Source organism: Emiliania huxleyi (assembly GCF_000372725.1).
Source record: "Emiliania huxleyi CCMP1516 unplaced genomic scaffold EMIHUscaffold_66, whole genome shotgun sequence".
Lineage (NCBI taxonomy): Eukaryota > Haptophyta > Isochrysidales > Noelaerhabdaceae > Emiliania > Emiliania huxleyi.
The window spans coordinates 110,700-136,993 of NW_005197053.1; the positions used below are offsets into that span (position 1 = coordinate 110,700).

The 26,294-nt window shown below is 66.7% G+C and overlaps 6 protein-coding genes across 6 annotated transcripts; 3 read left to right on the plus strand and 3 right to left on the minus strand.

Moving 5' to 3' along the window:
- Positions 1-1,650: 1,650 nt before the first annotated feature.
- On the minus strand, positions 1,651-3,235 carry EMIHUDRAFT_452664 (glycosyltransferase, family 13; the record flags this gene model as incomplete). The annotated part of the gene is made up of 3 exons (XM_005762902.1): positions 1,651-2,362; positions 2,492-2,884; positions 3,056-3,235. 3 exons carry the CDS (start codon positions 3,233-3,235, stop codon positions 1,703-1,705), a joined length of 1,233 nt encoding a protein of 410 aa, XP_005762959.1. The 3' UTR covers positions 1,651-1,702.
- Positions 3,236-6,167: 2,932 nt separating this feature from the next.
- On the minus strand, positions 6,168-9,077 carry EMIHUDRAFT_215619 (hypothetical protein; the record flags this gene model as incomplete). The annotated part of the gene is made up of 5 exons (XM_005762796.1): positions 6,168-6,406; positions 7,691-7,989; positions 8,623-8,786; positions 8,891-8,975; positions 9,043-9,077. 5 exons carry the CDS (start codon positions 9,075-9,077, stop codon positions 6,168-6,170), a joined length of 822 nt encoding a protein of 273 aa, XP_005762853.1.
- A 251-nt stretch (positions 9,078-9,328) lies between these two features.
- On the minus strand, positions 9,329-10,630 carry EMIHUDRAFT_358167 (hypothetical protein). The gene is made up of 3 exons (XM_005762797.1): positions 10,307-10,630; positions 9,941-10,217; positions 9,329-9,865 (listed from the first exon to the last, which is right to left on the minus strand). The coding sequence occupies exons 2-3, from the start codon at positions 9,953-9,955 to the stop codon at positions 9,419-9,421; spliced, it is 462 nt and encodes a 153-aa protein (XP_005762854.1). The 5' UTR covers positions 9,956-10,217; positions 10,307-10,630; the 3' UTR covers positions 9,329-9,418.
- A 1,030-nt stretch (positions 10,631-11,660) lies between these two features.
- On the plus strand, positions 11,661-14,645 carry EMIHUDRAFT_358168 (hypothetical protein). Its single transcript, XM_005762798.1, has 8 exons — positions 11,661-12,093; positions 12,173-12,279; positions 12,668-12,725; positions 12,977-13,033; positions 13,399-13,522; positions 13,653-13,681; positions 13,771-13,857; positions 14,173-14,645. Exons 1-8 carry the CDS (start codon positions 11,677-11,679, stop codon positions 14,497-14,499), a joined length of 1,206 nt encoding a protein of 401 aa, XP_005762855.1. The 5' UTR covers positions 11,661-11,676; the 3' UTR covers positions 14,500-14,645.
- A 2,153-nt stretch (positions 14,646-16,798) lies between these two features.
- EMIHUDRAFT_55385 (hypothetical protein) lies at positions 16,799-19,436 on the plus strand (the record flags this gene model as incomplete). The annotated part of the gene is made up of 2 exons (XM_005762799.1): positions 16,799-17,096; positions 19,066-19,436. Coding segments are annotated over 2 exons (669 nt in total), but the record flags the coding sequence as incomplete, so codon positions are not given.
- Positions 19,437-21,062: 1,626 nt separating this feature from the next.
- EMIHUDRAFT_452666 (hypothetical protein) lies at positions 21,063-24,805 on the plus strand (the record flags this gene model as incomplete). The annotated part of the gene is made up of 9 exons (XM_005762800.1): positions 21,063-21,173; positions 21,335-21,490; positions 21,631-21,759; positions 21,831-22,133; positions 22,208-22,779; positions 22,879-23,062; positions 23,381-23,467; positions 23,539-24,696; positions 24,773-24,805. 9 exons carry the CDS (start codon positions 21,063-21,065, stop codon positions 24,803-24,805), a joined length of 2,733 nt encoding a protein of 910 aa, XP_005762857.1.
- Positions 24,806-26,294: the final 1,489 nt, after the last annotated feature.

Below are 26,294 nucleotides of genomic sequence, written 5' to 3' on the forward strand. Positions count from 1 at the left end.
GAAGGTGCCCACCCGATGCGCGACAGCTGCGCTTTCCGTACGGATAGCCCCCGGGAGCGCCTCAACAGACAACACGGAATCGACATCAGCCGAGAAAATGGTCCTGGGTGACGTAGGGGAAACCCGGCGAGCCTCGGGAACTAGCCGGGGCAGTCGGAGAAGGGGCAACTCCGTGCACTGACGGTCGGCCGCCAGAAAACACGCCTGCGTGGATCGCGTCACACCAATCCTCGCTACCCAACGCGGCCAAAGGATATCCACCTCGAGAACCTCGAGAGAGAGCAGAGCTATTAAATTGGCGCGGCGTGCGTGAGCGAGATGCAAGCCGTCGTCGGCTGCAGCAATGAGCACTGCGAAATTCTCCTCTGCGCTGGCCAAATTTAAGGCGCAGCAAGAGAAACCGAAGAAAAAGTGTCCCAACGATTTCACGCAGCTGTCAAATCTGCCACCGCCAGTCTTCACGCGGGTCGCTTGGCTGCACGTCCCGAAGACTTCGTCCGGCTTCGCCAACGTGCTCTTCCGCGCCGCGTGCCGGCTCCAGACGCCGAAGCCGTTCCTCGAGGTCGTCCAAGTGCAATGTCTCATCGCCAACCATTGTCCAAAGACCTTTGTTCAATTTGATTGGGGCCACAAGTCGCTGCGCTCGCTGCGACCGGGCATGATGGCCGTCACGTTGTTGCGCGAGCCGTGGCAACGCGCGGTCTCGGGTTTCTTCCACAACCTGCACTCGTGCCGCTGGATGCAGGCCCGCTACAACATGACCGGCAACCGGCCGCGCGCGGGCACCTCGCCCTTTTACAAGAGCTTCACCGACGACGACGTCAAGACGTATGCTGACTGCGTGAGCGCTTGCTCGGTGCGGATGACCACCGGCCGCCTCTGCTCGGTGCCGATGCGCAACCGCGGCGTCGACCAAGCCGCGCTCGCGTCGTCGTGGCGTTTGGTCAAGGCCGCCAACGAGACCCTGCGCCGCTTCGCCTTCGTCGGCATTACGGACGAATACGAGCGGACGCTCAAGGCCTTTGCCGCGATGTCGAAGACGCCGCTCATCGAGAGCGACTTCAAAGTGATGCGCAAGGGCGTCAAGCCGGAGCGCGACCTCGAACGCGTCGAGGCGATCGTGAGGAGCCGTAGGCACGTCGACGACGAGCTGTACGCGACCGCGAAGCAGATTCTCGCGCTCGAGGAGGTGGGCCAGTGGCCGCCGGCCGCCGCCGGCAAGTATCAAGCCACTGGAACTGGAGGTGCAGGTGGTGCTGGCGCTGGCGCTGGCGGCTTCCTGAGCGATATCGCGTCGATCGGCGTTCGCGGGCCCAGCCTCGCCATCGCTGCGGCGACGGGCACGGGCGCGGCGGCCGCGGCGGCGGGAAGGTGGGTGGTTGGATCTGATGAGAGAATACGAAAGAGCCGGGGGGGAATATGGCTTTTTAACTACCCCCAAGATGGCGCAGCATTTTTGAGAGAGGTGCGGAGCGGCTGTGCGGACAGCGGAAAGCAGGTGCCACTCGCTGCGGAGATATCAACGAATTTTGATCAACGCTCGTGCGGATGGTTCCAATGGCGCGTGGGGCTCCTGCCCGTGTCCGGGTGTGGAGATGCGCGAGGGTCGGCCCCCTGCCCCACCACTTTGTGTGTGTGGAGAAATTTACCTTACCTTACCTTACCTGTTCATGATAATAAAAAACGATACAGGCGCCCGTCGCTATGGCGGCTTGCGCTGGGTGATGTCCTGGTCCACGGCAAAAGACGGCGCCAGGAAGACCATGACGCCACCCACGCGCAGCGGTATGACGCCGTGGTAGGCGGTGCGCGGCACGCCCGCCTTGAGGTCCTCCATGATGCCCAGCTGCTTGCAGAAGCCCAGCAGCACCTTTGGCGTCGAGTAGCGCACCACCACGTCGCCTCCGCCGCTCGCGGTGAAGGAGCGGTCGATGACTCTGCGCAGCTCCACCTCGCGCGCCGCGGCGACCCGCGCGGCAAACGGAGGGTCGTACGCGGCCTTGAGCAGAAAGCTGAGATTGCGGCCGGCCCAGGCGGGGGCGGCCTGGTCGGAGAACTGGATGGGCGCCAGAAACTTGATGTAGAACTGGGAGAGAGACGTCCCCTTCTGCCCAAACGTGCGCGAGCGGCTCGTCTCGGGCCGTATCGACGCGCGGCCCTGCCGCTGCGGCGGCTCTCGCATCCAGTCGTCCCAGAAGCCGCGCTCCTCAGGCCAGCCGGCGCCAATCTCGGCCCACAGCCGCCGTGTGAGCAGCCAGCCGAGGCCGGGGAAGAAATCGGAGCGGTAGAGGGCGGACGTGTCGGAGGAGTAGCGCGGCTGGCCGTTGTCGTTGAAGGCGGAGACGGCGAGGAGGGTGTCGTCCTATTCGTCATCAGCCAACGAGTTATGATACTAACGGTGAAGAATCAACGGCTGATAGCGGCGAGGGTTGTCGTCCTGGTAGAGGAGGGGCGCGGTGGCGTTGAAGTAGTCGAAAAAGTCGGGCGCAACCTCGATGTCCTCCTCGAGAATGATCACCCCCTCGTAGCGCGCCGCGTCGGCGAACAGCGTGCGCAGCGCCCACCCGTAGTGTACCGACAGGTACGCGTACCCCGGCGCCTTTTTCAGAAACTTCTCGGCGCGCGACAGGTCGAGCTGCCGGCGCGGGTGGACCAGCCGCCGCGCCCCGTGCTTGGCGATGACTCGCGCGACCTCGTCGTTCTCCCCGTCCTGCGACACGTACACTGGCCAGTTCGCGCCGCCCGGATGCCTCAACATCACCGAGCCGAGCGCGCGGTCGAGGTAGGAGGCGCGGTTGTACGCGATGACCAGGACGGCGATGCGAGGCGGCGTCAGCGCGCCCGGCGTCCAGTCCACGTACGCCACCAGGTCGCGCCGCGCCAGCTTTGGAGGCCGCGCCGCCCCCGGGTCGGCCGCCGCCGCCGCGGAGCCCGCCGCCGCCGCCGCCGGCTCCGGCAGGAGGAGGTCGGCGCGCCCCTTTTGGCCGCGTGCGCTGCTGAGCTTCTGGAGCATCCGCGCCTGCTGGTCGAGCGACTTTTGCAGCTGGTCCATTACGCGCTGCAGCTCGCGGTCCTTCTCGTCGGCGAGCTGCTGCAGCCGCTGGTCGCACGCCGCGGAGAAGTAGAGCCGGGCGTTGAAACTGAGCATCAGCAGGATGAGCGCCGATGCGACCGCCAGCACGGCGGTGCTCGTCGTCAGCCGCGGCTCCCGGCTCGAGCCCGGAGAGCGGCGCATCGATGACGTCGATCGCTTGCAGGCGCGCGCTGTTTTCTCTTTTGTTGTAAGATTCTCTTTACTCGAGTACCGGCTGGCCTGGCCTGACTGTTGTTCATCTTTCTACCTACCTACCTACCTGGGCGTGCGCAACCTTGCTTGCACTCTGCACTTTGCACAAGTCGCGCTCACTGGCGCATATTCTCGCCAGAATAGTGCCTCCGCGGCGCTGCGGCGGCGCCCGAAAGGCCGATCCGACCCGGCAGCCTCCCGGAGCGTGCACCCAATGAGTGTGTGTGTGTGTGTGTGTGAAAAAAAAACCGCCAATGGCAGTTACCAGTTGTGCGGCCGTCGCCGCGGCTTCGTCTCTGCCGCGGCGGCTGCTGCGCGCACGCGGCGGCGCCGCTCTCTCACGAGACGGCTGGCGACGCGGCTCGCCGCCGACGTACGCTGCGCTCGTCCGACCGACCGCGGCGTGGCGTGCGCGGCGCTGCGTGCCGCTCTGCGAGCGCTTCTGCGCTGCTATCACCCTGCACTGTCTCTCTCTGGTGCTGCTGGTGGTGGTGATGGTGATGCTGCTGGTGCAGATGCTGCTGCTGGCGCGGCGCGGAACTGCGACTGGGCTCGACGCGCGCGTCGCGAGCATCTGACCCGGCGGGCGGCGTCGGGCAGGTGCGCTTCTCTCTCTGCGTGGTGGTGGTGCTGCTGCTGCTGCTGCTGGTGGTGCAGATGCTGCTGCTGGTGCGGCGCGGCTCTCCGACTCGGCTCGGCGCGCGCGTCGCGGCAATCTGACGCGGCGGGCGGCGTGGCGGGCGGCAGCGATTGCGGCTCGACGGTGGAGGCGGAGGGTGGTGGCTGTGGTGGACCTTTGAGTTTATTTAATGGTCGAGTACGAGGACTGGGGGGTCAACAGGGAGGCAGGGGGCCAACCAGGCGACGGAGGACCGTGGGCCATCGCGGGGACGGGTCCGTCCGGAGGGCGAACCCGGCAGATCCGGATGGTCTTCACGCCGGTGGGAGGCACCGAGGCGTCTTGGACGCTCCACTCTACCTTAAGCTCCTGAGGGGCGCGTGGTTCTAACCACGTAGTATGACTACAACCCACCACAGACACCCTCCCTGCTCCACACGTGTGCACACTCCCTCACCCTCTCCTCTCTCCTCTCTCTCTCTCTCCTCTCTCTCCTCTCCTTGTCTGCTGTCTGCCTGACTCAGGCGCAATCTGCCGATGCGAGATTGTGTGTGGGCTGCTCCGAGGGGGCCCTCTGTGCGATCCGACGGGTAGGGGGGCTGTGCCCGGGCGGTGTCCGGTGTGGAGTCCCCTTCTGATCCCGCCTGGGATGTTGGGTGTGAGGTTGTGGCGGCTTCGATCCCAAGGGGGGGAGCTGATCCCACTCAATAACCAACTCTCAGGGGCAGTAGGTGGGCGAGCTTGGAGCGCGCTCATCTCGATCGTCAAGGCGTCGCTACGGTACGCGCGGTCTTCCCACTTCCGCGGGGGGAGCTTCGCCGACGGGTGCGGGACCGCGGCGCAGCCAGTGCCGTGGCGATGCCTCCGGCTGTTTGCGGCGGGCGGCTTGCTGCTCGCTGCATGGCGAAAAACTCGTCTCGCCACACGCCAAGGGCTTATGCTCTGTGGCGAGACGTGAGGCGCATGCGCGAGCGCGGACACCAGCACGCCACGCACTCTCGCGCGGGGCTGTTCACCGCGCGCTCACTTGCTGAGCGACGCGTAGCAGAAGAGGTTGGCCGGGTCGTACTTTTGCTTGATGGCGCGCATCTTCTCGACGCAGCCCTCATTCTGGCTGGGCAGGACCGAGTGCGTGTCCGTGTCGAGGGTGATGGAGCCCGCTTCGTTGAGCCGCATGTCGGTGACGACGCCCTTCATCGACATGAACTCCTGTCGGCGGGGAGAGGGGGGGGGGGGGGGGAGGGGAGGAGGCGGGCGAGGGGGGGAGGCGAGGGGAGGCGGGAGGGGGGGCGGGACGGGGGGCGGGAGGGGGCGAGGGGGTGCGGGAGGGCGGCCTCGCAGGCGCCTTGGCACGAGACTGCCCGAGATTACCCGAGATTCCCCGAGATTACCCGAGATTGCGAGTGTAAGCACCCTTGTTTGTCCCCCAGGGTCTTGGTGGAAAATAAAGGTGGTAATAGAAGCTGCCGAGGGGGTATGCACCTAAGCTCATCGGATCGATGAACCGTCGCACCATTTAGACGGGTTGACGTCGAAGGGGCAGTTATTAAGGAGTTATCCTCGCAGAATTTCGGTCTGAGCCGCTGTCGCAAATCGTGCAACCGGCGAAATCGACACAGCCATACGGGGTGTGGACCGTGAGTTGACCAGGGGTTGTGCGCCGGGCCCTCCTGCTCGGCTCCAGCGAGTAGACAAGTGTTACCATCAACAGAGGAGAAGGATCTGACCTCAGGGCTGATGTGACCAAGCGCTGGTAGCGTGGTTTTACCTCACACCCATGGTCTCACAGTGTGCCGGCAGTCGCCGAGCAGTGTCGCTCACCACAAGCCGCAGCACAAGTGACTGAGGGCCAGTGAGGGCGAGCCCATCGCTGTGACAGCTGTGGCAGCCGCACAATAGGCTGTGTCAGCTGTGCAGAGTGTGTGAGCAGCAGAGGAGCTGCTCTCCAGGCTTCTGTCGCAAAGAGATGCATGCCACCGAAAGCGCTGTCGAGGTTCGCCGAGCGCGGCGCAGGTTGCTGGTTGGAGGACACCGTCACCGACGAGCGCGTTGGACTTTTCACTCCGGACAAAGACGGCCACACGCACACGAGCTGCGGTCGTGTGGCCGTCATAGTGGCGAGGCGCGGGACCGTCTGTGGCGAAGTGGGTCGCGTCCTCCGATTTCCTCAACTCACGGTCCACACCCTTTAGCCTTGATCATAAAGTACGACCAGACCAGGGAAGAGCATCACAGACCCGAGGGGACAGCGTGGACGACGCCTCAAGGCGGGCGGCCCAAGCCCTGATTGTGCTGAGGCCGCGGGGGCGCCGGGTCTTTTGAAGATGCGACGCGCTGCAGGGGACGGTGCGGCGCGTCGCGCAGCGTGCCGCTGCCCGCGCCGTCGGCGGCTGCTGCACCCAGGCCGCAACAGTCGAGCTTGAGGACGCGCACGAGCCAAGCGACGGGGCCCGGCGCTACCGGCAGCGCCGAGAGGCCCGCCGGTGGCCGCTGCCGCTGCCCTGCGGCGTCGTTGTGCGAGAGCAGGCGGCAGACACGCGCCTGGCGAGGGGAGGGGGGGAGGGGGGCGACAAGGGGGGAGCTGTGGACTGGAGGCTGTGGCGGTCGCGCGCTCTCTCGGGGGAATCTCGGGCGATCTAGGGGGATCTCAAGGTGATCTCATGGTGATCCCAGGGTGATCTCGCACGCTCGAGCAAGCTCCATCTCGGCTCCATCTCGGCTCCGACTCGGCTCCATCTCGGCTATATCTCGCCCACTCCACGGGCGTGGGCGGATCCAACGAGCAGACGCCTTGAAGAGCAGCCAGGCGTGATATGGCTGAGATCTAGCCGAGATACAGCCGAGATACAGCCGAGATACAGCCGAGATACAGCCGAGGTGTAGCCGAGGTGTAGCCGAGATATAGCCCTTGGTGGATCAGCCAAGTGGTTGGCTTTGATCTAGCTGGAGAGGGGGGGGGGGCACCGAACCGCGCCTCTCGGAGAATCTCGGGCAATCTCGGGCAAGCAAGGTCGAATCTCGGCCAGATCTCGCTCAATCTCGCGCGCCCGATGAGGAGTTGATGTAGTACGTCACGCCTTCCGGCGTCGCGGCGACCTGCCATGCCGCCTCCGCCCCCGCCTCTGCCGCCGCCTCCGCCCCCGCCTCTGCCGCCTCCTCCGCCGCCTCCGCCGCCCTCGCCTCCTCCGCCGCCCCCGCCTCCGCCGCGTCCTCCGCCGCCGCCTCTGCCGCCTTATCCGCCGCCTCCGCCGCCTCCTCCTCCGCCGCCGCCTCCGCCTCCTCCGCCTCCTCCGCCTCCTCCGCCGCCTCCTCCGCCGCCTCCTCCGCCGCCGCCTCTGGCGCTGCCGCCGCCTCCGTCGCCCTCTCCTCCGCCACACTAGCCGCCGCCTCCGCCACCATCGCCGGCGGCGCCGTCGCCGTCGCTGGCGCCAGCGTCTCCGTCACCGCCTTCTCCGCCTCTGCCGCCTCCGCCGCCTCCGCCGCCGCCACCTCCGCTGCCTCCTCCGCCTCCTCCTCCGCCGCCTCCGCCGCCCTCGCCGCCGCCGCCGCCGCCCCCTCCTCCTCCGCCGCCCCCGCCGCCCTCGTCTCCTCCGCCTCCTCCGCCGCCCTCGCCTCCTCCGCCCCCCCCTCCTCCTCCTCCCCCCCCTCCTCCTCAGCCGATTCTGCCTCGGCAGCCCCCCGGACAGCGCCGGCCGCAGCATCCGACGCTCGAGCTTCGGCTGCGCGCGGTGTCGACAGCCGCGTGCCCGGCGAGGGCTCCGACGCCTGCGATCCTTGAGGCGAACCTTGAGGCGACTCTTCGGGCGCATTGCCCGGCTGCCTTGCATCGTCCGCTTGCTCGGTACGAGCAGTTCGGTCGGCGTGCGCTGCGCCAGGCTCGCTCTCGGTTTCCAATGCCTCCAACGCGGCCGTCGACTGCGCAAGCAACTTGATCACGTCAGCGTCGTCCGGACCCTCCACCAGCAGCGCTCGCAGCTCCGACTCCGCCCGCCGCGCCTGAAGCTCGACGCGTGATGCGGCACAGGCGTCCTGGCTCGCCGCCTCGATACACACCTCGATGAACTCTCCAGCGGCCACCTCGTGCCTGGCCTGCAGCTCGGTCGTTTGTTGCCCGGCCGCGCCTCCGGAGGCCGCTTGCTCGTGTGCCGCCGCCGCTGCCGCCTCCTCCGCCACCCTCGCCACCTCTGCAGCCGCCGCCTCCCCCGCCGCCTTTGCCGCCACTGCTGCAGCTCTCTCCTCCTCCGCCGCCGCTGCAGCCACCGCCGCCGCCGCAGCCAGCGCCGCCGCCGCCAGCGCCGCCGCCGCAGCGTCTGCCGCCGCCTTCTCTTCCGCCGCCTTTCTTTCCGCCGCCTTGGCCTTGGACGCAGCCACCAACTCCGCCTCCGCCGCCGCCTTCTCCGCTGCCGCCGCTCTCGCAAGCGCCGCCGCCTCCTCCTCCTGCGCCTTCGCAGTTTGCAGCGCAGCCTCCGCTTCCGCCCTTGCCGCCGCCCTCGTCGCCGCCCTCCGTGGCCGAGCTCTCTCTGCGTGACCCGCTGCCTCCTGCTCGTCGAGCGGCTGCTTGGCCGCCCAGAAGCCCGCCTCCCTCGCCGACGCCGCATCTTTTGCCCCCACCGCCGCCTTTGCCACCGCCGCCATCAGCTCCTCCTTTCCCTCCGCTGCCCTCTCTGCCGCCGTCACCTCCTCCTCTGCTGCCCTCTGTGCCGCGAGCATGCCGCACGCCCTTGCCCGCTGCGCCTCCACCAGCGCAGATTGCGACGCGCTAAGTCGCATCGCATCGAGCTCGTTGAACACGGCCTGCGCCTCGGCCGCCTCGTGCAGCTTCAGGTGCATCAGTGCCCGGCCAAACGCATATCGCGGCTCGGCCGGGCAGAGAGCGCTCGCCTATGGGTGTGAAGTAGAGAGCGATTGAATAGGACGGTGCCAGGCAGCAGGGATGGACGAAGCAGGCGGCATCGTGCGGCGCGGCGGCAGAGGTCCGTGCTCACCTCCTCGTAGAGCCGGAGTGCGTTCCTCGCTTTGCCCGCCGTTTTTGCGCTCGCGTCCGCTTCGGCGCTGAGCTCCTTGGCGGTCCTTGGCCGACTGAGGGTCGGGTGAGGCATCCTTGGGTCAATCGAGGTTATGCACGCAGCACAACAACCGGATGCGAGAAGAGAGGACAGTCGAAGCGCCCATTGAGAACCGTGGTTTTTGGTTGGGTTGTTGGTTTGGGGCGGGTTGGGCTTGTTGGGTTGTTCCGGTGAGGTTGGGTCGTCGGCGCGAAGGGTGAGGTCTCGACCGCCGCCGCTCACGCCAGCGGACGGCCACCATCGGTGTTGACTGTGTGCACTCCAAGTGTGCTCCAAGTACGGGACTGGATTTTGGCGCTGTGTCTATACCGCTGCTTCTGCAGGCAGGCAGGGAGGGGGCAGCCAACTACAAATCCGATGCAAGACGAACCCCCCAGAAAAGCCAAATAAAACAAGAACCAAACAGACGTGACGCCGACCGCCCGCGACCGGCGGCGCACGGGCGGCTCACTGGCAGCGGCGCCAGAGGACGGAGAGGCGGTCGATCCGCACGAGCTCGTCGGTGATGCCGTGCTCCGAGCGGTAGTCGTCGACGGCGCGGCGGCACTCCTCGAACGCGTAGTAGTCGTCGACGATGCAGAAGCCGCCCACGGCGAGGCGCGGGTAGCAGTGCGTCAGCGCGTCGCGGGTCGACGGGTAGAGATCGCCGTCGAGGCGCAGCAGGGCGAGCGTCGCGAACGGCGCCGTCGGCAGCGTCTCGGAGAAGAAGCCTGGCAGGAAGACGACTTGCTCGTCCAGCAGCCCGAGCCGAGCGAAGTTGGAGCGCACATGCGGCAGCGTGCCGCCGGCGCACGCCCCGAGTCCGGGGGGGCGGAGGTGGTGGCCGTGCGTGAGGTAAAACATGAAGGAGCGGACAGTGTCGTCCGACGCGTGCCCGACGTTTGAGGGGAACGCCTGAGTCAGGGGAGTGTCTCGGAAGTGTCTCGGAAGTGTCGTCGGACGCGCGCCCGACGTTTGAGGGGAACGTGCCGTTTGGTGCGGCATGAGCTTGCCGTAGAGCCAGCGCTGCGACGACAGCGGCAGCCGGTAGGCAACCGCGCCAAGTGCGACGTACCAAGGCCGCACGAGCGCGACCCGCAGGGGCGAGGGCGGCGGCGGCGGCGCGGCGAACGCGTCGCAGCAGTAGACGCGCCGTTTCGTGTCCCCGTGCGCGCAGGGCGGCGCGCATGAAGATACACGCGCCGCCCTTTGCGCAGCCTGCCTCGAGCAGGTCGCCCTCGATCCCCTCGGCGACGAGTGCGGAGATGCACGCCTGGAGCGAGTCAGGGAAGTGTCTCGGAAGTGTCTCGGAAGTGTCTCGGAAGTGTCTCGGAAGTGTCTCGGGAGCGGAGAGAGGCACGCCTGGAGCGAGTCGAGCCGGCGGAGTCCAACCATCGACAGGGTGTTGAGTGAGACGTCCTCGCCCATCACCCGCGCGCGCAGCGAGAAGGTCCTCGCCAGCTCCGGCGCCGGCCGACCCTCGTCGGGTGAGCGGGAGAGCACGACTTGGTGCGACTGCTCATGGTAGCAGAGGTTGAGGACGATCCGCTTCATCAGGTCGAGGTAGAGCTGTGCGGGCGGCGCGCCGCCGGGCAGCGGGCCCAGCCCGTGCGCCTCGTACTCCGCCTCGCTCGGAGGAGGCTCGACGGGTGGCGCCGCCAGCGTGAGCGCGACGCCGATGCACGCGATCCAGCCAAAGACCAGCGCGGCGCAGATGGGCGACGAGATGAGCGGCGCGGACAGAACACCGAGGAGTGCGGCGGTGGCGGAGGCGGCGAGCGTTGCCTCAACCGGATAGCTCATTTTTATACTCCCTGGAAGCCAGGCCTGAAAAAAGAAATCGGCACGAGGACAGTGACGCATGCTGCTCTAGCCTCACATGTCACTTCCTGTCGTGTGTTGTTTGTTGTGCTCTTGTTTGTTTCTCTTGGCACCTTGGAGTGCTGGGGGGGGGCGACAGGGAGGATATGGCCTTGAGTTATGTGTACGCCAACTCAGGGTGTGTGGCAGCCAGCTGGCTGTGTGTCTTGTGAGCCTTTTGTGTCTGTGTGTCGCTCGTGCGTGTCGTCATCATCTGTCCAGCGTCCACCCATACCGCGTTGGTGTCCAGTCCGAGCCTGGCTGTTCTTCACCTTTCTACCTACCTACCTAGTGACGCGAGGCGGCTGGTGAGGGCGCGCACGGCGGGACGGGGCGGGGGCGGGGCGAGGCAGTGGAGGAAGAAGCGACAAGGGAGAGAACGACGAGAGTAAAGAAAGAAAGAAAACAGACAACCCAAGGGAGGGATGGGAGGACGGCACGCCGCCACCACACAGGGATTTTAAGGAGAGGTGTGTGGTGCGCTAGCCGTCGCCCACCCTAGGGAGTGGGACGACTGCGAGAATTAGCGAGAACTTTGTTAGCGAGAAACTGCGAAGAGAGGTAGGAAGTACGCCCTTATAGGAAGAGGCAGACGCCCGAGGGTGTGTGTGTGTGTGTGAAAGCGCCATCGCAACTGCCAAGAGAGGTGTCCGTTTTTATTTATTTATCAGGCTCGGACTGGACACCAACGCGGTATGGGTGGACGCAAGACAGATGATGACGACACGCACGAGCGACACACAGACACAAACAAGCTCACAAGACACACAGCCAGCGGGCTGCCACACATCCTGAGTGGGCGTACACAGGGGCGAATGGTAGAATTCTTCTAACCAAGGTGGCACGCCCCCGCGCGCGGCCGAGTGATGCGGCCGAGCCTGCTTATCCTGCTCGCATCAGCCGCCGTTCCGCGATCCTTGGGGCAGAGCCTCTCGCTCCGCGCCGCGGCGGCCGCGCAGCGGCACGCGCGGCACCAGCCCGGCGGCGGCCACCCGCCGGACGAGCGTGTGACGGCGGTGCTCAACACGTTCAAGCGGCCCGATATGCTGCGGCGTGCGGTGGAGCACTACACCCAGTGCGACGTGGTCGACGCCGTGCGCGTGGTGTGGACCGAGGGAGGGACGCCGCCGGCCACCGACGGGTGGCGCATTGGCGGAGCTGCCGGCGTCGATGGCGCGCCGCGGGTGCAGTTTGACGTGCTGCCGGACTCGCTCAACAGCCGCTTCACGCCGCTGCCCGCGCTCCGCACGCGCGCCATCTTCGCCGTCGACGACGACGTCGAGGCGCGCGCGCGATGGGCGTGGATGTGGCGGGAGCCGCGGAGCAGTAACCCGGACCGGCTCCAATCTTCCTCTGCCGCAGGCTTCGTGCGACGACCTCGCGCTGGCGCTCGAGGCGTGGAGGAACGCGGAGCGCACCCTCGTCGGCTTCTACCCGCGGCTGCACGTCTGGCGGCGCGGGCGGCTGCAGTGCGCAGACAGAGAGTCTAGTGCGGGCAGATAGAGGAGAGGCGAAACACGGCCAACATAGCCACAACACAGCCATGCCGGGTGTTGGGGCACCGGCGCGGCATCGGGTGTTGGGGCACCGGCGCGGCATGGGGGGACGCAAGGGAGGGGAGAGAATGGCGGGGGGGCGATGGCGCCAGATCCGGTCTCCAAGCTCGGCTCCCCTCAGGGTAGCTGATACGATACCACAGGGTACCACAGGTGTAGCACCATAGGTGGTGTGCTATAGCACAGCTGGTGTGGTAGCACAGCTGGTGTGGTAGCACAGCTGGTGTGGTAGCACAGCTGGTGTGGTAGCACAGCTGGTGTGGTGCGTCCACTGAGAGGCGCCGCGCCTGCCGGCTCCCAGGTACCACAGCTGGTGGTACGTCTGGTGGCACGGCGAGTACTCGATCGTGCTGACGAAGGCGGCACTACCCCCACCCACCCCCTTTTCTTTTCCCGCACCCCCCTTCCCACCCCCCGCATCCTCTCCGGTATCCCCCCCCCCCCCCACCACCACCACCCTCCCCCAACCCAACCCTCTCCCCTCGCCTCCTCTCGCCACCGCCACACCCACGCCAGAGTCCCACACCACCACACACCCACAAACCCACCTGCACCCGCCGAGCTCTCACTCACGCGCGCGCGCGCCACAGAGCGCTATGGCTGCGAACAGGCGGCCCTTCTGCACAAGGACTATCTCGAGGCGTACACGCGCCAGATGCCGCAGCCGGTGCGTACATGAGTCGTTCACTCTCAGCCCTCGCAGATGCCGCAGCCGGAGTCTCCCGAGATGACCCGAGATTGCCCGAGATCGCGCCAGATGCCGCCGGCAAGAACAGTCATCGCAGGCCTCGCCTTGGCCACTCACTAGAGGGGCATGTGCATGCACATGCACATGCACATGTCCACGTGCAGAGGGGCACGACGACCCGTCTCGACCGACCGGTAGCAGAGGGGCTCGCGGTCCTCCCCGTCGCCACTCCCTCGCCACTCCCCCAACCTCCCGCCATGTCCGCGACTATGTCGACCGACTTTGAACTGCGATCTCGGGTAATCTCGGGTAATCTCGGGTAATCTCGGGTAATCTCCCGCCAGGTCCGCGACTACGTCGACCGGCACATGAACTGCGAGGACGTGGCGATGCAGTTCCTCGTCGCCAACGTCTCTGGCCGCCCCCCCCTCTTCGTCCGCTCCTCCCTCGGCGACCTCGGCGTCGTCGGCGCGAGATTCGCCGAGATTCGACGAGATTCGACGAGATTCACCGAGAGGTTTCCGAGAGGTTTCCGAGAGGTTTCCGAGAGTCGCCGGGAGTGCTCCCTGCCCCACGGACCCCCCTCCCCCTTGCGCAGGCGGCATCTCCACGCGCGGCGGCCACATGGCGCCGACCCTCCGACAGCCTCCACGACCTCCCCCTCGACCCTCCCCCTCGGATCACAGCAGTGAGCTCCTACCCCCGCTACGCGGCAGGTGGAGCGCTCCGACTGCCTCAACGACATCCACGCGCTGTTTGCGGGAAGCGACGCGGCCGTCGTCACCGCGCGGGCAAAGCGCGAGGTGCCGCCTCGTGAACTAGCCGTTCATGCGCAGTTGAGTAGCACTTGATTAGCGCGGGCAGAGCGCGAGGTGCCGCCTCGTGAATTAGCCGTTCATGCGCAGTTGAGTAGCACTTAATTAGCGCGGGCAAAGGGCGAGGTGCCGCCTCGGGGGAATCTAGGGGAACTAGGGGAATCTAGGGGCAAAGGGCGAGGTGCCGCCTCGGGACGGGGGCCCATCTCGGTGTCTTGATGGCTGGATCGGCCATGCTGCATCGTCCCTGCCGTCAGGGATGTGTCCACTACTTGACCCGTGCACGTGCACCGCACCGCTCAGGTCCCCCTCGTGGCCAGCCACCTCGTGGTCGGGCGAGCGGGCTCGTGGCTCTCGAACCAGCCGGCGACCTGGTACGAGTTCCTCGCCTCCGACCTGCCCATCCCGATCCCCGCCCAGATCGTCCTCGCGCTCCTGCTGGCCGCGGCGCTACTCCGCCTCGTCTACGAGTGCTGCTGCGGCTCGCTGCGGCTCGGCCCGCCGCGCAAGGCCTCCTCCTCCGCCGCTGCTTCCTGGATGCCCGTGCGGCAGAGCTCGCCTGAGGAGTGGTGCTCGGATCCGGCCTCGCTCCTCCCCGCCAGCGGCGCCGTCCGACTGCACGTGAGCTGACACGCAGCGGCTCCTTATCTTTCCGGGTTCGGGCGCGGGTTCATAGTGGTTCTCACATCTCAGCTGGGGGCGTGACCTTGTGTGTGTGTGTGCGTCGACTTCAAGTTGCGAGTTGCGTCGAATGACTATATACCACGTAACATTGCAATATGACATAAAGAGCACAGTCGTCAGTCCGCCACGACGACCCGGGACACCTTTACCCGGGAGTGCACACCCACCGACACGCGACACGCGCGCAGACGCCAGACCGGGACGGCGGACGTTCTCGGCGCTGCACTGGGCCTTGGTGCAGTGAAAATGTTGCCAACTATCGTCTACATTAGACGTGGAGTCGCGAGGGTCGCCCCCCTCTTGCCTCACCACCTCGTGTGCGCGGAAAAGTTTACCTTCAGCTTGAAGCGACCAATGATAACTTTCACACCCGGCGAAACGAATCGTAATTCGTATGCGTGGGGGTGCAACCGCGCCACGCAGCCCCCGGCGCGCTCGGGCGCAACCCCTTGATGCAGCATGGTGAACTGGGCTGGCGACACGCAGCCGAGCGTCAGGTCGTGTGTGAGTGAGCAGACGGTGAGCAGCGTCCCTGCGCGGCGGAGAACGACTCGGTCGACGACGGCAGCAACGCACGCCGAGGGAGTCGCCGACGCCCTCTCTGCTGTGAGAGTCTACCGCGAGAACACGACCATCGTCGACCGCGAGGAGAAGGTCCTCCTGGCACAGCTGGAGGGCAACGAGGCGCTCCCTTCGTCCCGCTCGGCAAAGTCTCACCTCGGCGAGCGATCATCTTGGGGCTCCTCCACCAACGGCCGCTACTCGCGCCTCGGCGACATGGAGGCGGGTGCCATCGCTGAGGTCGATGAGGCACTCTGTGAGGGCTGCGTGCCCACCGACCACTCGTGGGTCTGGCCAAGTATGGCCCGTCTTCGCGGCGTACTCCTCAATGAACTGCAGGTCGTCCTCCTCGTGATGCCTCTCGTGACTAGCAGAAGGACCTCACAATTGCAGAGGTCCTCACCAGAGGTCCTCACGCAGATGCCTTGACCATCGCGCGGCTGGCAGGCGAGGGCTGCCCAAGCTGTCATGCAGACCGCGAAGAGCATCCGAAGCGATGGCACGCACGAGCGAGGACGAGGGGATTTGTTTCTTGACCGAACGGGCCAGCGGATTGACAGACAACGCGACGATTGGTTGGTTATCGCAAGGGTGAAATGCTTTGTATCTGTATGTGGAAGAAAGATTTTGAGAGCGTTTGGTGCACCGTTGCCTGCTCCTTTCTAACTTCACCACACACACTCCGATCGGGGCCGCGGTGTTGATGGCGCCGCGCGTGCGTATGGCGAGGAGGCCGTCGGAGTCGATGGTCGCCTGGGTCTCGCGCGCCTCCGCCTGCTTGCCCCACACGGTGGCGTCGAGAGCGGCGAAGGTGATGGTGATGTTGTCTGGCGCTGGGAGCTGTAGGACGCCACCGCCGGCGTACTGCTCGAGGAAGGCACGTGCCTCGCTCTCGCCGCTGAAGGCGACGCAGATGGCGCGCGACGTGCCGATGACGGGCACGCTGATCGCGCTCGCCGGCTGCGCCTCGCAGCCTGGCGTCTTCCTCAGAAGCTGTCGAATCTCGGTGACGAGCGCCGTCGTGTTCTGGATGTCCGGGATGTGCGAGCCGTCGCGCGCCGCGAGCGCGACGTGCAGCAGGCGCTTCGTGCCGCGGTCGGTGCCGGCGGCCGCCGCAGCGGCCATCTGTGCGGCGTCCACCATAATGGTGTCGCCTTCTTTGGCGTCGTCGTCGTTGACGCGCGCGCTCGCGAGCTCGCCGTCGAGGCGGCGCTTCACGCCGAGTCTCTGGCCATCATCGGCCTCTTGCGCGCCGTCGCGGCCGCGCGCCGCGCCCTCGGCAGCGGCAGCGTTGAGCGCCGGCGGCGGCAGGCCGGCCGAAGCGAACGCCATTCAAGTGAAGCGCCGTTCAAGCGAATCGTACACACACGCACACACACACACACTCCGCACCGCTTTTTTTTCGATCAGACGCCGAAACATCTCCAGAATGGAGGGGGTGCACTGACGGTCGGCCGCCAGAAAACACGCCTGCGTGGATCGCGTCACACCAATCCTCGCTACCCAACGCGGCCAAAGGATATCAACCTCGAGAACCTCGAGAGTGTCGTCCATGTTCTCCGCCTTCATCACACTGACGCACGCGCAAGCGCGCGTGCTCCACTACGAGGCCTCGACCGGCCACGCGCGCCAGTCGTGGTGCCCGCGCGCCGGCGCCGACCGCTACATTGACGACGGCTGGACGGCGCTCTCCCGCGCCGCGGCGCTCGGTGATGAGGCGGCGGTGGCGAGGTCGCTGGAAGCGGGCGCGCTTCCTGACATGCCCGACGGCTCCGGCTACGCGCCGCTCGCCCGCGCGGTGCACGGCGGCCACTTTAACGCCGCGCGCGCACTCCTCAAAGCCGGCGCGTGGGTGCACCTCACGTCGGGCGACGGCGCGAGCCCGCTCGAGATTGCGGCGAGGGCGGGCGACACGCGGCTGGTGCAGCTCCTCCTCAACGCGAGCGCCAAGGCAAGGCCCGGCCTCGCTTCTGAGACGGGCTGTGGCGACGGCGGCGGTGGAGGTACACCAACCGTCGAGGAGGGGCAAGAGGCAGGGGATGAGGCGGCTCTTGGCGAGGACATGCGGCGCGCGGCGGCAGCGCTGCTCGCCTCGCCGCCCGGCCTCGAGGGCTCGGCCAGCCATCAGCTAGATGCTGCACACCTCCAGATGCCCCTTAGTATTCTGAGCCGTCTGGAGACACGCGTTCCATTCGGAAGGATGGCTGAGCTCAGCGTGCGTGTTCACTACGCAGGCCACCGCAGCGGATGCAGTGACGTGACCCCCCCCACGCACGCACGCACGCACGCACGCACGCACGCACGCACGCACGCACGCACGCACGCACGCACGCACGCACGCCGCTCACCCACGCGCACTGGGCCTTGCACTTTGAATGCCGTGGGGCTCCTGTCGTTAGACGTGGAGACGCGAGGGACTCGCCTGGCCCTTGCCCCACCACCTCGTGTGTGTGGAGAAGTTTACCTCACCTTACTTACCTTAGCTAGCCTTCGATGTCGTGTGAGAGAGATTTTACCTTACCTTACCTTACCTTAGGCCATCCACCGGCTGGTCGAGGCGGGGGCGCACGTGCGCTGCACTCATATTCGCATCCTCTTTGTTGTCATCATTCCTCATTGCCTACCAGGCGGGGGCGCAGCACGCGCCCTCCTTGCTCAGGTTCGATCTACATTATCATGACCCATTCCTTACCACAGGCGGGGGCGCACGTGCGGCTGCTCGAGGCGCTCTCTCGCGCGCAGGCGGGGGGGCATGCCGAGACGGTGTGGCGGCGCTGCGCGGCGCGCGTCGCTCCCCGGCGCAGTCTGGTTGACCATCCATCGCCTGCATGCCGCAGGTGGCGGCGCTGCGCGACGCGGCGGCGCGAGCGCGTCGCTCGCTCACCGGCGAAGCCGCCGCCGCCGTTCATGAGCGCGAGGCTGGCGAGCGGGGCGGCGGGGCAAGCGCGCTCTCTCTTCAAGCAGGGTACTACCCGCCGGCGCTCGGCGGCCTGCCGGCAGCTCTCATTTCACGGCGGCGGAGAGCTGAGCTGCCAATGAGAGTCCATGGTATTCACAAATGAATAGGCGGATCTCGTGGCGGCGGCGGAGAGCGACGTGCGCGTCATCGAGGTGTGGCTCGCAGCGGGCGCCCTCTCTGCGGTCAACGACACCGCCTCGCTCGAGGCGCCGCTCTGATTCCAAACGGACACGCGTTGCTAGCGAGAGAGCGCCGCTTCATTGATTGATTCATTGATGTCCCGCGGAGAGGGAGAGGGAGAGGGTGGAGGGGCGGGTACCTAAGTGGGTCTCTCACCGCGCTCCTCTTCCTCTTGCTCGAGGCGTCGGTGGTGGAGTTGCTCGGCCCGTGGGGAAGCGAGCAGGCGCTGCAGCGGCAGAGGGGCCCCTGGTCGTTAATTGTCATGATTGACTGTGCTCATTGCGGGAGTAGGCGCTGCGGCCGCAGAGGGCGGAGGGGGTGTGTGGCTGCGGTGCTGCAGCGGCTGAGGGCGCGTGATTGGATGACGTGAGGCAGCTTCTCTCGGACGATAGGTTGCTGCGGTGCTGCAGCGGCTGAAGGCGCGCGGCGGGGGGCGGACATGGCCTATTACGCAGCAGCAGCGAGTCACAGCAATGTATTATGAGTGATGATTAGGCGCACGGCGTGTGGGTGGACATGGCGCTGCGCGTCTGCGGTGGCTTCTACCCCCCCCCCCCCCCCCCCGGCGCGCGCCGCCACACTATGCGCACACGCACACACGCGGAAACTCCGCACCGCTTTTTTTTCGATCAGACGCCGAAACATCTCCAGAATGGAGGGGGTGCACTGACGGTCGGCCGCCAGAAAACACGCCTGCGTGGATCGCGTCACACCAATCCTCGCTACCCAACGCGGCCAAAGGATATCAACCTCGAGAACCTCGAGAGTGTCGTCCATGTTCTCCGCCTTCATCACACTGACGCACGCGCAAGCGCGCGTGCTCCACTACGAGGCCTCGACCGGCCACGCGCGCCAGTCGTGGTGCCCGCGCGCCGGCGCCGACCGCTACATTGACGACGGCTGGACGGCGCTCTCCCGCGCCGCGGCGCTCGGTGATGAGGCGGCGGTGGCGAGGTCGCTGGAAGCGGGCGCGCTTCCTGACATGCCCGACGGCTCCGGCTACGCGCCGCTCGCCCGCGCGGTGCACGGCGGCCACTTTAACGCCGCGCGCGCACTCCTCAAAGCCGGCGCGTGGGTGCACCTCACGTCGGGCGACGGCGCGAGCCCGCTCGAGATTGCGGCGAGGGCGGGCGACACGCGGCTGGTGCAGCTCCTCCTCAACGCGAGCGCCAAGGCAAGGCCCGGCCTCGCTTCTGAGACGGGCTGTGGCGACGGCGGCGGTGGAGGTACACCAACCGTCGAGGAGGGGCAAGAGGCAGGGGATGAGGCGGCTCTTGGCGAGGACATGCGGCGCGCGGCGGCAGCGCTGCTCGCCTCGCCGCCCGGCCTCGAGGGCTCGGCCAGCCATCAGCTAGATGCTGCACACCTCCAGATGCCCCTTAGTATTCTGAGCCGTCTGGAGACACGCGTTCCATTCGGAAGGATGGCTGAGCTCAGCGTGCGTGTTCACTACGCAGGCCACCGCAGCGGATGCAGTGACGTGAACCCCCCCCCCACCACCACCACCCACACACACACACACACACACACACCACCACCACCCACCCACCCACACACACACTCCCCGTCTCCCCTCACTATCCGCCGCCCTCCTGCCGCCGCACTGCTGCACGACAGGATGAGGATGGTCCACGTGGATGAGGCTGGCGAGGTCTGGGGCGGGGAGGAGGAGCGAGAGGCACCGTCGACGACGAGCGCCGTGATGCGCCGAGATCGCCGGAGATCACCGGAGATTGCCCGAGGCGTGTAGGCCGTCGACGATCTCGACGACGAGCGCGCTTTGGTGCGCGTCGAGGAGCGCCGCGCCGACGTGATCTTCTCTGCTTTCGCCCCGTTCCTTGCGCCGCCACCGAGGCCACCGCCGACGCCAAGACCCACGCCGCCACCGACACCGCCACCGACACCGCCACCGACACCGCCCTCGCCAACGCCGCCGAAGCCACCGCCGCCGTCTCCGACAATGTCCACGCCACCGCCGCCGCCGCCGCCGCCGCCGCCGCCGCCGCCGCCGCCGCCGCCGCCGCCGCCGCCCTCACCGCCCTCACCGTCGCCCTTACCACAGCCGAGGCTCAAGCAGGTGCGCCCGGCTGAAGAAGCGGCACCCGATCCTGGTCCTGTGCACATACGCGCCCGACGACACCGAGAAGCTGAGCTCGCCAAGCAGCGCAAGCAGATCGACGCGCTCGGCTCCAAGGCCGACGCGGTCAAGGCCGAGCTCGACACAGTGCACACGAATGCGAGAAGCGTGGTCCAGCGGCCTGCATCCCTGTCGCAACCGCCACTGGAGCCGCTCGGACTCGGGCGCGAGGAGCTGGAGGCCAGCAAGGCCAAGATCGCGGCGTTTGAAGTCAAGGGCGGGATCACCAACTTTGCCGGACCGAAAGACGCTTTGCCGGACGCCCTGCGGCCCTTCATCACCGCCACAGGAACAGGCTCCGTTCACCTCCAGGACGTTCGGGTAGATCTAAGGGCCGCCACAGGAGAGGGCTCCGTTCACCTCCACGACGTTCGGGTTGGCAACTCTCCAAGGATGAGTACCGGGAGTAAGGGCGGCGGCAAGGGCGGCGGCAAGGGCGGCGGCAAGGACGGCGGCAAGGGCGGCGGCAAGGGCGGCGGCAAGGGCGGCGGCAAGGGCGGCGGAGAGCTCAGCTGCCAATGAGAGTCCATTGTTAGCTGACCTAATCAATGAATAGGCGGATCTCGTGGCGGCGAGAGGGTCGCACGGGAGCTTGCTGCCGCAGAACGCAAGAAGCAAGCCGCGTTGAAGCAAGCTGCGTTGCGGAAGAAATACGGGCGCGGTACCGCTACTATGCCAGATGGCTCTGTTACGCTCATCGCGACGCCTTCGGTCGCACACCGCTTCGCACCGGTGGTGGCGTGGTTTTGGCACGACGTCGTCGACTGGCTCTCGGAAGGCCGCGTTCTCAGGGGCAGTTTTCGGCCCACCTCTGCCGATCTCGCCGTGTAGGCGGATAGCCGCGCGTATTTGACGCCGCCCTCCGAGGCAAGATTGGACGCCGTGGGAGCGGCGCGGTTGTTTCGTGAGAGGTCTGCATGAGTGAGTCGATGCACGTACAATAGGACGCGCATGAGGGCGTCAGCCCCGGCGAGTGCGCCTCGTGGGCCCGCAAGGGCGAGTGCGCCAGCAACTTGCCTTGGATGGTCCTTCACTGCGCCGCTTCGTGCGCAGAGCACTTGCCGCACTGCCGCGGCGGCGTGTGCTTGTACGACCTCACGGTCCCGGCGGAGGCGCGGCAACCCGCCCCTCCCACGCACCACGCACCTAGCACGCACATGGCACGCACATAGCACGCACGCACGCACGCACGCACGCACGCACGCACGCACGACCCCGCTCTCCCTGCTCGCTTCTCCAGGTGGAGCCCGCCGGCAGCCGCCGCACCGTCAGCGTGAAGGGCTTCTCGGCGGTCGGCAGCGACGCGGCGGCGAGGCGGGCGGTGGAAATGGGAGGGACTTTGGCCCTCACCTACGAACTCACCTTTCCGGTGCCGCAACGCCCACTGTGAGCCGCCGCGCAGCGAGGGTGTGGCTATTCACACCTCCCCGCTGTGAGCAGGCCATCGCCGCGGACCGCCGCCTCCTGGTTGCGGTCAACCACACCAAGCAAGACAGCGAGGCGTGGGCGGGGCATCCGACCCTCTACTACCAGTCTGGCTCGCTGGTGCACTCCTACATCGTGTGTGACTTCTACCTGTCCGAGATCGCGCTGGGGATTTCTTTCTTGACCGGCTGGCTCTCCCTCATCGCGCTGCGAAGGCAGCTCTGCCAGATGTTCCCCGAGTGGGCGGAGGTGGCGCCGACGTGGGTCGCACACGCGCTGCTCTTTGCCGGCCTCGTCCTCCCTGTTTTCCTTGGGTGGGTGCGCGCGGCGCCTTGGGAGCTTGGACCCACCACGAGCGAATGGAGTTCACTCGCAACTGATTGGTTCATTAGGTCCGGGGGATGATGACGTTGCTAAGACTCACCAGCCCATCGACGGTGTTCGGTTGGCAGCTTTTCATACGGCTGGATTGGCTGCAGCTCGCCAGTTACCTCGCGGTCCGTGGCCGCATGCGACGTGCTCACATGTTGTTACCACCGGCGGAGGACTACGTCAACGGAGCAGTACAGCGGCTACTCGGGTGGCTGTTGGACGCCTCCAACGTCGTCGACTGGCTCGCGGTCGCCATCTTCGAGCTGCCGAGGAGCCTCCTTGCGCTGTCGATCCGTCCGTCCGTCGTGCTCGTCCGCTGGCTAGACAGGCGGCTCCGCATCTCCTCGGGGGAGATCGCGATCGGAGAGTCGCTGGGCCATCTCGCGGCCACGCATGGAGGGTACGCGCTCTGGACCCCGGTCTTGGCTGCTTACCCCGTTCTGGAACTCGGACTCGCGGTGTTTCGGAGCCCGTCACAGTGGCTCGCCCTCGCCCTGACCCCGGCGCGCGTCCTGACGGCTCTGCCGCTGGTTGTGCTTCTCATGCCCGAGGAGGTCGACGGAGCACTGCGACTCTGCATCGCCGCGCTTCGGTCGGCTGTGGTCGGCGGAAGGCCACCAATCGCCGCGCCGCCGCCGGCGAGGGACGCGAGATCTGGGCCGGACCCTCTCCCCGCCTCTTGCCGCCGTAGGCTGGTCGCGTCTGCATGTTGCGCAGCGGGCGTGAGGATCGTTCAGGCGGTTTGGCGGTGGGCCGCCGGCGCCGTTCTCCAGGAGGAGGTCGAGCACCGCGCGAACACGCGCCGCGTGGCCGTCGGAAGCCGCGTCGTGTGGATAAGCCACGATCCCGATATCCCTGTGGGCCAGATTGGCAAGGTGTGCCAGTCGTAGGAGTAGCAGCAGAAGCAGCAGTAGCAGCAGTAGCAGCAGTAGCAGCAGTAGCAGCGGTAGCAGCGGTAGCAGGAGTAGCAGGAGTAGCAGGAGTAGCAGGAGTAGCAGGAGTAGCAGCAGTAGCAGCAGTAGCAGCGGTAGCAGCGGTAGCAGCAGTAGCAGCAGTAGCAGCAGTAGCAGCAACAAAGAAAGGAGTTGCAGTAGATATCCCCGCGGGCCAGATTGGCAAGGCGTGCTGCCGCGCCGGGAAGACGGCGGGCAGGCACCGGACGGCGCCACGTCACGCCCGCCGCGCATGAGCAGGTCCTGTCGCGGGCGGCCGGGCACGCCGGTGAGTTCTGCGTGCAGTTTCCAAACGGCACTTGGCGCTTCGCCGAGTCGTCGTTGAGGGTGGGATGGCGCCCGAGAGGGTGCCGGGAGCTGCGAAGGAGGCGCCGTTCACGCGCGTCTCTTGCGTGCAGGTCGCGCCCGAGAGCGCGTCGGAGCAGCGGCAGAGGCTTCGGGCAGCGCAGGGGCCCGGTGCCGGCGACGTCGGCGGGATCGCGGCGCGGCAGCGGAGGAGGAGAGGCTGGACCGCGAGCCAGCTGGAGGAGGAGAAGCAGCGCCGCCAGCAGGAGCAGTCCCGGGTCGCGCAGGCAGCAGAGTCCGGCGGCACGCAGGGCGTACAGGGCGCGGAGGCGGAGGAGGCTTCTGGCGCCACAGTGGCCGCTCGAGTGGCAGGAAGTGTGATGGAGTGGGAGTGGTTCGCCATAGCCATCACCGTCAACTTCCTCGTCGTGACCGGGGGTCGGGTCGGCCTACCTCTTTCCCTGGCGCCTCGCGTCCTCCTCGCGCCCTCTGGGTGGACCGCTGACGGGATCGTCGACGTGGCCATCAACCTCACCCTCGCGCAGGCTACCGCCAGCCTCACGTCCTACATCGCTGGTCTCGACAATTCGACGCTCGCGGAGGCCCTCTCCAACCAAGTCTCCAACCACGCCTGGAGCCGCGCGGTGCAGCGTTGGTGTGCCGACCGCGTTGCCGACGGCGCGCTGGCGGCACGGCTGGCGGAGTATTTCAGCGGGGATGCGTTCGGCGTCGAGGCGGCGCTCGACAGTGTGTGGACGAGGGTGCTGGCGCCACTCAAGGGGCTGGCCTCAAGGGGCTCGAGGGGCTGGAGCTGGTGCAAGGCGTGCGTCTCGCACCTTATGCATAACCTTGCGGCGGGAGGGACGGGCCGTCGCCAGCAGGGACCTTCCGCGCACGAGGGAGCGCAGGACGGCCTGCATAGCGCGGACACGCAGACGACGCCGGGACTGGCGCGGCAGGCTTTACGCCGCGGCTCAACGTACGCGAGCGACGATGGCGCGTCACCCGGAGCCGGCGGCGGCGGCGAGCCGAGTGCACCAGCCGACGGAGAGCCGCAGAGCGCGCAGCAGCCCGCCGTCGCCGTCTCGCTGGCAAACGCCGCCTTCGACACGGGGCGGCCAGCGGCCCCCGAGTCGACCCTCGGCGGTGATACCACGTGCATCGTGTGCTTCACCAACCCAAAGACGCACATCGCCGCGCCGTGCGGCCATCTCTCCGCGTGCGGCGCCTGCTCCGCCAAGATGGAGCAGTGCCCCTACTGCCGCGAACCGGTGATGCTATGGATGCAGCTCCGTATGACCTGAGGCGGGCGAGACCCGCCCGCGGCCGCGCTGCGCGCATACGTAGCGCCGGCGTGCCGCGAAGCGAGCGTGTGACTAGAGCGGTGTCGGAAGCGCAGGTGAGAGGTCTATGCGTACCGCCCCAGTCTCTTTTGCAGAGTGGGACACTATAGAGCCGTACGTAGTAAGGTAAGGTAAGGTAAGGTAAACTTCTCCACACACACGAGGTGGTGGGGCAAGGGGGGGCAACCCTCGCGTCTCCACGTCTGACGACAGGAGCCCCACGGCATTCAAAGTGCAAGGCCCAGTGCGCGTGGGTGAGCGGTGTGTGTGTGTGTGTGTGTGTGTGTGTGTGTGTGTGTGTGTGTGTGTGTGTGTGTGTGTGTGTGTGTGTGTGTGTGTGTGTGTGTGTGTGTGTGTGTGTCACGTCACTGCATCCTCCGCCGGTTCCTCCCGTCGCCTCTTCTTTGTTCGAATGTTTTTCAATCCATCCTTCACGAAGCCCTCCCATGTAGCTAGCGTTCTTGGCGAATGTCTCGAAATGGCCAGCAGGCGCTGTCTGCTCGCGGTCTGTGCGGGCCGCTCGTCCTCCTCGCCCTTCTTTCGTCCTCCCGTCCCTCCCCTCCACCATGGCCTTCTCGGCACTTCTTTCTCCATCCGCCTCGCCCTGCCTTTTCGCATCGTGCCGTTCGCCCTCCATTCGGTGACCTCCATGGCTGTCCGCCCCTTTTTGGGTGGCGCTCTCGATACGGTTGCGTCAACCTCGACGTCGCTGTCGCCCTCCCCGTCCCCGCCGGCGTCCGTGCCTCGGTTCGCGTCATCGGTAGCGTCTCCGTTGTTCCCTCGTGCCCCGCCGTCGCCCTCTCTGCTCGGGCCGTTAGCGATTTCGCTCCTCCTGCGTGTCGCCCCTCCGTCCCCTCCCCTTTCTTCGTCGTCATCGTCGCTGTCGCGAAAGCCCTCCGGTCCCTCGATTCCCTCGCCTATCCCCTCCGCTGCGTCGTCCCAGTTTATATCCTCATCCTCTGCGCACGTCGCGTTGGCTTCCTCTCTCCCCCTTTCCTCCCTGCCCCTCTCGCTGTCTGGTGTTAATGGACCCCCTTCCTCTCCCTCGCCACCGTCACCGTCTCCATCCCCGTCGCTACCGCCCTCCATGCCCGCCGCCCTTTGTTTCACACTCGTCTCTGCCATGTCCGCCGTCGCCGCCGTCCTGTCTGCTGCGCTCTGTGCTCCGTGGTACAGTCGCTTATTGTTGCTCATACCTGATACGTGTGCATGCTCCCTTCACCACCATCTTCCTCCGCCGCGTATAGGTGTGCCTTCGGGTATGCTGTTCCTGCTCCCTGTCGCTCTATCGCGTCTCGCCTCGCAACTTCGATGGCGTCGCAGTCCTCCATCGTCATGACGGTCCCTCTTGCAGCCGCTCCGACCACCCCTTCCATCGCGGCGTTCATCGCTCGTTGCATCTCGTCCGCATTTAATTGCGTGAGCGCGCCCACCATTTTCATTAGCCGCGTCGCTTCCCTTCTCGTTTTTTGTCTCGCCGGTTCCATCCCCTTCTGCCACTGGGCGGTTATCGGGGTGCCCAGGTA

What these genes read in the sequence shown, in the direction of transcription:
- EMIHUDRAFT_358168 (XM_005762798.1), top strand. Translation starts at nt 11,677, where the DNA reads ATGCGGCCGAGCCTGCTTATCCTGCTCGCATCAGCCGCCGTTCCGCGA. An exon ending in CCGTCGACGACGACGTCGAG is followed by an intron (nt 12,094 to 12,172) that starts GCGCGCGCGCGA and finishes CCTCTGCCGCAG; the next exon opens with GCTTCGTGCGACGACCTCGC. An exon ending in CGCGCCAGATGCCGCAGCCG is followed by an intron (nt 13,034 to 13,398) that starts GTGCGTACATGA and finishes ATCTCCCGCCAG; the next exon opens with GTCCGCGACTACGTCGACCG.